Source organism: Hyaena hyaena, unplaced genomic scaffold (assembly GCF_003009895.1).
Source record: "Hyaena hyaena isolate Hyena2069 unplaced genomic scaffold, ASM300989v1 scaffold_39, whole genome shotgun sequence".
Classification (NCBI taxonomy): Eukaryota; Metazoa; Chordata; class Mammalia; order Carnivora; family Hyaenidae; genus Hyaena; species Hyaena hyaena.
Window position 1 is genome coordinate 480,752 of NW_024080671.1, and position 10,635 is coordinate 491,386.

General features: G+C 46.3%; 1 protein-coding gene across 1 annotated transcript in view; it reads right to left on the bottom strand.

Annotated features, from left to right (window-relative positions):
- Positions 1-10,086, bottom strand: part of WIPI1 (WD repeat domain, phosphoinositide interacting 1) — a 34,255-nt gene extending 24,169 nt beyond the window's left edge. Inside the window, exons 1-3 of the mRNA XM_039229785.1 lie at positions 9,918-10,086; positions 3,481-3,563; positions 1,919-2,088 (exon numbers count right to left, since the gene is read on the bottom strand). Of these exons, the coding sequence (XP_039085716.1) occupies positions 1,919-2,088; positions 3,481-3,563; positions 9,918-9,997 (333 nt within the window). The 5' untranslated portion in view covers positions 9,998-10,086. The remainder of the gene's footprint in view (positions 1-1,918; positions 2,089-3,480; positions 3,564-9,917) is intronic.
- Between the last annotated feature and the right edge of the window lie 549 nt (positions 10,087-10,635).

Genomic DNA, 10,635 nt, shown 5'->3' on the forward strand with positions numbered 1-10,635 from the left:
TCTCATTGACTCTTTTAGGTTTTAGAAGTCATAGCTCCTATTAGTGATTTAAAAATTATCTCTAGGGGTGCCTGGGGGGCTCAGTTGGTTAAGCGTCTGACTTCCGCCCAGGTCATGATTCCGCGCTTCGTGGGTTCAAGCCCCACGTCAGGCTCTGTGCTGACAGCTCAGAGCCTGGAGCCTGCTTCCGATTCTGTATCTCCTTCTCTCCCTGACCCTCTCCTGCTCATGCTGTCTCTCTCTCTCTCTCGGAAATAAATAAAACATTTAAACAAATTTAAAAAAAAGTAAGGGAGAAATTCTAGAAGTAAATACTTACATACTATTAGAGGGCAGTGATCTTTAGAGGACTTTTGCCTAAACAATCTTAAAAAGACAATCGGGTGCCAAAAAAGGAGATTTAATTTTCATACACTAGCTAGTACTGCATACAAAGATAAAAGGCTTTGCAATGAAATTTAACGTACTACCAACAGATTCCAGAGAGGGTCCCTGAGCCAAGAATTGGGCTTAAAAGCCTTCAAGTTGAAAACTCTCAAACTCGAACCTTGCCCTCTCTGGCCAAGAGCCACATTTAATTCCTTCTTTACTCCTGCCCCTCCTCACTTAAATATCCCCACATCCGACTTCTCAGGCTCATCCCTACCACACCGCTTTATATAGACTTAAGTGGGTATTCAGTCAGAGTGGACCAGCTCAAAGAAATAATCTCTTCCTTCTCATAAACAGAAGAAAGCACTTTGTTTCATTTGTTAAAAGAAACTATTAGCATATAATAGTTTAGGTAAAAGGAAGAAAACAATGTTCTTGACGAATGCAGGGGCCTCCACCACCCTGGGAATATTTAATTGAGTAGAAAGGTCCGCACGGTCGCGTACAGAGTCTGTTTGTTTATTTATTTAATAGGCACTTAGGAAACAGGTACTGGCTGAGCATTTTTTTCTACCAGGCACCGTCTTTTCTACCAGGTCTATAGTCATGAACAAAACAGATACAGTCCTGGCCCTTATAGGATTGAAAAATCTAATAATTTTTTGAACAACGTTTATTTATTTTGAGAGAGAGAGAGAGAATGTGAGCTGGGGAGGGCAGAGGAGCAGAGGGAGAGAGAGAGAAATCCTAAACAGGAGTGTGTATTGTCAGTTCCCACGAACCGTGAGATCATGACCTGAGCCGAAACCAAGAATTGGACACTTAACTGACTGAGCCACTCAGGTGCCCCTAAAATCTAATAATTTAAGAGAAACTCCAGTAGTACCCATAAATACTTATTTAACAAGAACTTTGATTTTTAAAGAGAACGTATGGTACATCTGAGATTAAGAATAACACTTCCTTGGACAAGGAAAGAACTATGCGGATGATCTAGAAGGGTGAGCTGGGAGAAAAAAGGTGTGAGGATGAGGCTGGGCACCTGGTACGCGGGGAAAGCCGCCCAAGGAGAGAGCAAGAGAAGGGCCAGTTTTACCACTGCCTTCAGAGCTAACCCAGGGGGGCCACATTCATCCTCAGGGGGTTCATTCTGAGATGCATTACTGGCAGTCTGCAACGGATGCCACTGTCCAGGGCCGTCCAGGGCCCAACCAAACCAGAGAGAGATGCTCTTCTGGGGTCAGTACCCCTGCAGTAGCTCACAGGACAGCGTCGGAGCCAGACTTCCACCCAGCCCGCGTCCAGGGGAAAAGGGTTTGCTCTGCCAGTGGCCGACGTTCGAGAAAGAACATGAGGTGGGAGAACCAGGCAGGACACATCACTGAAACAGATGCCTGGAATAGCTCGACACGTCCCCATAATACCAGGCCTGAGTATTAAAGTCCCTTTTCGCATCTGATGTTTGTTTTCAGAAACCTTCCTCTTTAAAGATACTCATCTTTTCCTTGGGTGCCAATTAGAAGCCTTGCCGCGCCCCCCAACTCACCTGCCGGTTCAGCCTTATGGACAAGATGTTGCTGGAATAGTTGTAGTTACAGATCTCCGTGCCTTTCTTGAAGTGGTAGACGTTCATCTGCCGGGGCTTCGTGTGACTGACCACCACGACCAAGCTGCTGGAGAAGAGGCGCTCCACGATGTAGACGTCGGGGATTTCGTCTGGGAGGGAAGGGAGCCTGAGGTCACACAGATGTGGGCCTCCTGGCACCGAGCCCAGCTCATGCCAGTCAGCCAGTAGCCTCCGCGTCTCGGTGACAGGGCGCTCTCCATTAGCACACATTTACAGTGATTTTTCTTCCCCTCTCCCCCAAAGTGAAGCTCTGCCTGTATCCCAAGGGAGCGGTTCCAAAGCCCCTTCGAAGACTTGAGGAAAACCTCAGTGATCAGAATGCAGAGTCGGGTCTTCCAGAGATTCCCCCGGGTGCCCTCTGTGTGGCAGAATCATCTCCAGGGCATCACTGGGTGCTCTGGAAAACATACCTGGGATGTGTGGACAATCTCAACCCACCTTTTCTCCATGACAGGTGTCCAAGGGTTGACTACTCTGGGGGAATCCCTGCTTCCAGAATTCTGGTGCCTGCTGCCAACAGGCACGATGGGTACAGCCATGGCAGGGGGTGGGGGTAGTAACATAATCATCTCTGTGCCCCCTCCCCTGCTGGCTTCCCTCCCTGGTCCTGTCTGGAATCCCTTTCCTGTTGAGGACAATCTGGACATCTGTGTGATGGCCAGGGAAGGACCTCTGTGCTTGGGAAGAAGGCGAATAAGTAAGCCTCCTGAGCTCCCACAGGGAGAGACCCTGGTGTTTTCCTGAGAACATTCTTCTTCATATGCGTGCCTTCCTTGTGCTTAGGCGGGTCCCAGAGGGAACAACATAGGACAGATACAGAGGGAAGTAGTCACGAAAATGGTATAATAAAAATAACATCTCCGCAAATACATCAGCGACCCAATGTGCTTATTTACCAAACCACTTTCTTTCCAGGAAATCCAACGACTGCATATTCTTCACCATTTTGATGACATAAATTACTACTTACCCTGAGATAATAAGAGAACTAATTTTTGTTGTAATATTCACTAGGAGTACTTCCTCATCTTCAATATGAACTATGCAAATGGGATAGCACTGCTTGCTTAAAACAAAGGAAACTCTTCTGTGACTGAATGAATGTTACCAATATAATGGCCAAAAAAAAAAAGAAATTAGAAGTGACCTTCTGATATGACAATGAAAAAACTGATGACTGCATAAAAGTGTATGAAAAAGTGTAAGGACAAGGTTCCAAACAAAGGATTTCTAAATATAAAAAGAAAATGTTACCTAAGCTATTGCGAAATCTAAGTGCTTACGTGTGTGTGTGTGTGTGTGTGTGTGTGTGTGTGTGTGTTTTAAGCCAAGTGGAGGCAATGATTTATATTTAAGTCTGAAAAATACTGACTCCTTCAGTCGGACAGTTAAGGGAGAAAAATGCAGACGGCTCAGGAGCCCCGCAGATTAAAGTCTAGAGGGACGATCTGGTGCCCCTGAGGTCTCACACGCATACTTACTGCTTACATGCACTTGATCCAGTTGCTCCACGGAACTCAAGGAAAACAGCTTATACCCAGTTTTGGTTCCAATCGCTAGGGATCTGGGGAAGATAATGACACGTGAGAATGACAGCGGTTCCTGTATTCCAGCCCCTCCTCTGCCCAACATCGACATTCCCTTTCTCCCTAGTCTCACAGCGGACAGACAAACGTACGTCCTCAGGTTATTTCGATTATTTGGTCACTTTCTTTTTTTTTTTTTTCATTTTTTTTTTAAATGTTTTATTTATTTCTAGGAGACAGAGAGACAGCGTGAGCAGGGGAGGGTCAGAGAGAGAGGGAGTCACAGACTGAAACAGGCTCCAGGCTCTGAGCTGGCAGTCAGCACAGAGCCCACGCGAGGCTCGAACCCACGAACCGCGAGATCAAGAGCCCACGCGAGGCTCGAACCCACGAACCGCGAGATCATGACCTGAGCGAAAGTCGGACGCTTAACCGACTAAGCCATCCAGGCGCCCCTATTTGGTCACTTTCTAAATGGCGAGGCACACGTTGGCCATACGGGTAGGTACGTTAAAATGGAAAAGGTCAAAGACAGCCACACGCACAGATGTGAAACGGTTCAGAGAGCTGAAACTCATCAAATGTAACGTCAAACCTCCCACTGAATGTGCTTTCCCAGCCGGGCAGAAGTAGGAAAGACGGAACACGTAAGAATAGTCATCTTGGCACTCCCTCCAACCTGATTAGAGGTCTTCTGGTTGTCTGAGAGGTACTTTGCGAAGAGGTAAATTTCTTCTTTGCTTTTTTTTTTTTTTTGCTTAAAAAATAAATACGCGATCACAGTATTTAGTAGATCACAGTCATTAGTAGGTACAATTTAATGGATGGTTCCTTTCATCATTTTCCATGAAAACACCTCAGATACTTTATATCAGTAGCTCTCATCCCCAGATGTACATTAAATTCACTTGGGAAGTTTTTAAAAAATAACGATGATCGTCTCTTGCTGCTCCTCCAACACTGAGCTTTGTTTTTAATTGGATTTCTTTTCTTTTTTCTTTTCTTTCTTTTCCTTCCTTCCTTCTTCCCTTCCTTCTCTTTCTCTCTCTCTTTTACTTTTTTTAGTTCAAGTATTCTAATGTGCAGCCAGGGTTGAAAACGCTGCTTGTATACCATGTTCCACAAAGCTAGTAACATAACCAACCAACAAAACAAAAACTAAACACAGCTGGAATGATTTGGGCTAAATACATCTTGTTTTCTTAATTTTTCACTTTCGACCAACAGATAAAGAAAGACCACAAGCCCAGTTTCCCGGGCCATAGGACGAAAGCAAATGAGTCTATTTTGTTCAGCAGCTGGGACCTCCATCCAGCTCCCTCCCACTTTGCCCCCAACACCTTGCTGATGAGCAAAATCTCACACGGGGCACACTCGGAATCAGCGCTCCGACCTTGAGCACCTTGACCCTGGCAGAACGGGATGTCAGAGCTGAAAGAGACCTTAAAATAGTCCTAAGTGGACCCCAAAATTAGCCCAGCTTCCTCACTTGAAACAAGTTTTTGAAAAGGTGAGATCCGTTCTGCACAGGGGAGCATATGCTAACATAGACAGCCTACTGGGGCGAACCTGGTGGCCAAGGCTCTGGTTTCATCGGCCTAAAAATAAAAAAGAGGAGGTCATGTGGTTTTCCCTGGAATTGTTTCTTTTCTACCCAAACGTTTATTCTTCCCTGGGACACAGGGATAGAAGACTGAAGTCAACTTTCAATGGATGAGGTAGTTGCTTGGTCTCACAGTCTTCCCACCTGCGGGGGGAGGGGGGGTGCCTAACCTGAGGGGCTCAGGGCAACAGCCTTCAAGATGACAATCACCTGGAAAGGCCCCGCAGATACCTGAATACAGCTCCAGGCAAAAGAATGAAACTGGGCTACTGTCTGAACTCAAAATAGATTAAAGACTTGAATGCAAAAACCCGAAGCCATAAAACTCCTAGAAGAAAACAGAAGCAGTAAGCTCCTTGACATGGATCTTAGCAGTGTTTTTTGGCTCGGACTCCAAAGGCAGGGGAAACAAAAGCAAAAACAAACAAACAGAACTATGTCCAACTAAAAAGCTTCTACACAGCAAAGGAAACCATCAACAAAATGAAAAAAAAACCAACCTATTGAATGAAAGAAAATATTTACAAATTATATATCCAATATGGGGCTAACATCCAAAATATATAGTGTAACATTACATTATAATGTAAATTAAGAAAATATGTATTATATATAAATACATATAATATAAATCTGTATAAGCATATATAATAAATATGTAAAAAATATATATGTAATGTACAATATATAAACATATACAATAAACACATAAATTTTAAATAAATAAAATATAAAACAAATATATAAATATATAAAATATATACAATAAATACATAAAAAATATATGTATTAAGTAAATATATGAAATAAAATATATAAATATATAATACAGTAGATAGTACTGCATTAACTTTGTAGGTATAAATAAAATATATAATTCATACGACTCAATAACAAAAAGCTGGTTAAGAATTGAAAAGATTCTGAATTGACATTTTTCTTTTTTTTTTTTTTTTTAATATTTTTATTTATTTCTAGGAGAGAGAGAGAGACAGTGTGAGCAGGGGAGGGTCAGAGAGAGGGAGTCACAGACTGAAACAGGCTCCAGGCTCTGAGCTGGCAGTCAGCACAGAGCCCGACACGGGGCTCGAACCCACGAACCGCGAGATCATGACCTAAGCGAAAGTCGGACGCTTAACCCACTAAGCCACCCAGGCGCCCCATGAAGTGACATTTTTCTAAAGCAGACACGCAGATACCCAACAGACGTCTGAAAAGACATTCAGGGTCACCAATCATCAGGGAGATGCAAATGCAAGCCACAATGAGATTATCACCTCACACCTGTAAGAATGACTGTTATCAAGAAGATAAGAAATAACAAGGGTCAGGGACGATGTGGAGGAAAGGCAGTCTTCCTGCACTATTGGTGTGAATGCAAACTGGTGCAGCCAGGCCAGAAAACGATATGAAGATTCCTCAAAAAATTAAAAAGAGAACTACCATATGATCCAGCAATTCTACTTCTGGGTATCCTTCTGAAGAAAAAATGAAAACACGAATTCGAAGAGACTCCTGTATCTTCATTGCTGCATTATTTACGACAGCCAAGGTCTGGAAACAACCTTGTCAGAGGATGGGCATGGGTGTGCACACACACACACTCCACTTCTCAGCCATAAAAAAGGACGAAATCTTGCCATTCGCAACAACATGGATGAGAGTATTGTGCTAAGTGAAATGAGTCAGAGAAAGGCAAATATCACATGATTTCACTTATATGTGGAGTCTAAGAAAAACAAAACAACCCACACTCATAGTTACAGAGAATAGACTGGTGGTTGCCAGATGACAGGGAGTTTTTTTTGGGGGGGAGGGGTACGAAATTGGTGAAGGAGATCAGGAAACACAAACTTCCAGTTATAAAATAAATACATCATGGGGATGAATGCAGAGCATAGGAAATACAGTGAGTAATGTTGCATTAACTGTGTAGGTTGACAGATGGTTAGAAAGGTTTATTGTGGCGATCATTTCCCAACATCTACATACATCGAATGACAATAGGTTGTATACTTGAAATGAATATGATGCTGAATGTGTAATTGCACCTGACCTTTAAAAACCTCCTTTTTATTTCTATGATTCAAAAAAAAATTTTTTTTTTTAATATACTCTGCAGTGATTACTATCTTTAAACTTTCTTCACATGGACTTTTTCATATCAATATAGACATGTTGAGTGGCAACTGAGGTTTCTAAAGCTTGTAAGTAAGGGAAAAATGTAATGAGAGTCTGGTACTATTAACCGAAAGATCTGGCAATTTAAAATAATTTTCAGGGATGTCTGGCTGGCTCAGTCAGTAGAGCGTGTGACCCTTGATCTTGGGATCATAACTGCTAGCCCCGGGTTGAATGTAGAGATTGCTCAAAAAGAAAGTCTTTAAAAAATAAAAATAAATAATTTTCAAACATAAGCCCTGCTCCTAGACGAATTTTATACATGAGAAAATAGCGGTGTGATTCTTACTACGTTTTACAGGATTCAGCAGTGGTCACAAAGGAGGCTGAATCAAGGAATTCAAACTAAAACCTTATTTCCATAAGGTCTTCCTGCAGGAAAAAAAAAAAATCTCCTCACCCTCACAGGTATAGGGCTTGGGACATTTATGTACTGCCGATCAAAATGCCTAGCACAGGGGGCACCTGGGTGGCTCAGTTGGCTAAGTGTCTGACTTCGGCTCAGGTCATGATCTCACGGTTCGTGGGTTCAAGCCCCGCGTTGGGCTCTGTGCTGACAGCTGGCTCAGAGCCTGGAGCCTGCTTCAGATTCTATATCTCCCTCTCTCTCTCTGACCCTCCCCTGCTCAAGCCGCTCTCTCTCAGAAATAAATAAAACATTAAAAAAAAATTTCTAGCACAGTGCCAGGTATGAAGTATGATGGAAGAAGGCTCATAAAGTTTAGTTAGTTGTCCTACTGGATTCCAAACTCAGTCTGCACTTACCGAAAAAGACACATTGATACTCCTAAATGCATTCGCAAGGGGCTTGACTTATTTTAAAATCCAATGTCATATTCCGTGACTCAAAGCAACTGACTCTGACAAAAACTTTTATTTATAGGTGAGACAGAGCTGTCCAGCAAAGCCTTCATCCAAGAAAACAAAACGGACAGTAGAGACGAAGGAAATTAACTTTCCAAGCACCCAGGAGCTTTGAAAATAACATTCTTACCCAAGTGCTATAGAAAGCGGGGATTCAACTAGAGTAAAAACTAACCTCACTTGAAGAAAATCTAATAAAGCAGAATTTAGAACAAATATTTACTACGAACTACCACACTGACTCCCTTCCTCGTCCCTTGTGCAGTTGGGAAGGAAAACACTCTGGCATTTCAACAGCCATCCTCTCTTGCAAAATGCTTCTTACAAAATGTCAGAATTTTATCTACACCATCATTTTTGTAAACTGCGGGTCTCAACCCATGAGTAGATCTTAAAAGCAGTTCATGAGTCACAAACAGCTTTAAAAGAACATATCACATATAGAAAGAGTAAACACTATTTAATGAATCACTTTGGGGAGGCAGTCTCTGCATGCGGGTATCAGGGGATGTTGTAACATGTATTTCTTATTGTGGATTGTGGTCAAAAAAAGCTTGAAAGTCACTCATCTAAACCAAGCCGTCCAGCTACCCAATTACCCGGTTACACATACAGTTTTTTTTTTTTCCGAACAAAGGCGTATTGTTTGGTATAGGGTGTTTTTAAACAGAAACAAAGAGAATGGAAGCCAGAGTTACTTATGGTACAGGATGGCCTTAATTACACCACTGAATGTTCAATATTAGCACAGCCCAGTCACAGGGAACCCGAGCACAAGCCTGAAGCTCATTTCAAACAAGGAACGCGACAGAAACTGGTACAGCAGGAAGTGGGAAACTGGAAAGTGGTCATCCCTGCTTGATGCTCGGGGTGCACATTCCTAAGAGATTATTCCATATGGTCCCCAGGACTGGTGTCTAACAATTCCATGGAAGGAGGTAAGGAAGTAAGGCGTTCCGCTTCTAAAGGACTCAATCTTTGAGAGGTCTGAAATGCAGTTCAGCAACTAACTGGCCAAAGTCGAAGTGCGCACATCGAAGTGAAACATTACAAGTGCACTCAAAAAGCAACAGGGTGGAGCTCGGGCTTCTCCGAGAAGGCGGCCCGGGCCCCGGGAAAGGGCTCCTGGACTCGGGGAAGGGGATTCTGCTTCGCCCAGGGGGCTGTGTGCAAACCGCGAGAGGGGTGGAAAGGCGAGTTGTCCCGAGCTGGGCTGGGACGGGGGCTGGCCTGGCCGCGCGGATAGGCTGCCTCTTTGTCCCAGGCCCTGCCCAGATGCCACGTTGAGATGCTCAAGGACAAATGGGAAAGTTTTTCCTGTCCTCCCATCTTCCTGGGCCCCAACAACCTCCCCTAGGGTCAACTCGCAGCTTCCCCCTCCCCGCCCATCTCCTTTGTTTTGGCCTCTGCCCCTTCTTCCGAGACCCCCCACTCGGGGCACCAACCTCTGCCCCCACCCGATGCGTAGCCTTCTTCAGCCCCACTGCGCCCGCGAACTCCCTCCCTTGGTGCTGGGCCGGCCGCTCCTGGCCCTCAGCCCACAGCGGGGGTGGGGGCGCTCGAAGCCCCGCCGGGGGAGGGGGCGCCCACCCAGACCCCGAGGGCCCGGAGCCGCCCCTGCAGCGCCGCCGAGGCCCTCTGGGGGCGCAGGCCCGAGCCACTCCGCTACAAGTGGGCGACAGGACAAGACCCTTGCTCGCGACTTTTCCCCCCAATTCTCCGCAGGGCAGGCGCCGCGGCTTACGTGCAGTCCTGGTTGAAAGAGAAGCAGCTGAGCGCCGCCTCGACCCCGCCCGGGGGGCCATCCGCGGCCTCGGCCTCCATCGGGGGCTCGACCCGGGGAAGCCGCAGCTCCGAGCCGGCGACAGCCACCTCAGCAGCCCGCTGGCGCCGGCTCCGCGGGCCGGGTCGCCGGCCCCACCTCCGCTCCTGGCCCCGCCCCGCCCCGCCCCGCTTCGCCCCGCCCCGCCCCTGCTTCGCTCCGCCCCCCACGCCCGACCCTGATCCTCCAGCGCGTCCCAGCCAAACCCTGCGGCTGAGGGGATGGGGCCCCCATCCCCGGTCGCCATTGGCTATGAGTCCACGCCGCGCCGACCCCTTGGCCAATGAGCGACAGGCGTGGGCGGAACCGCCCTGGTGGCGACCCGCCCCCTGCTCCAGCGCCGCGGCTCTCCATTGGGCGAAGGAGCGTGACGCAAGGCTGCAGGCCACGTGGTGGTGTTTTCATTGCCAGAGGCTGCGAAGCGGAAGCCAGGAGGAACGAATGCTCAGGCCCGACCTGGTGGCCACCTTCAGGCATCTGCGATGGGGCTGCGGCTCAGCGGGCGAGCGGACGCGCTCCGTCCCACCCCACCCGAAGCCCTGTCACGTGTCTCCGTCTATTAAACTTATAGAGGTTAGTAGAGAGCGTGAGACGCCAAAGCCCCACCCTTTACAGAGTCTTCAAACTGCTTTGAGAAAGG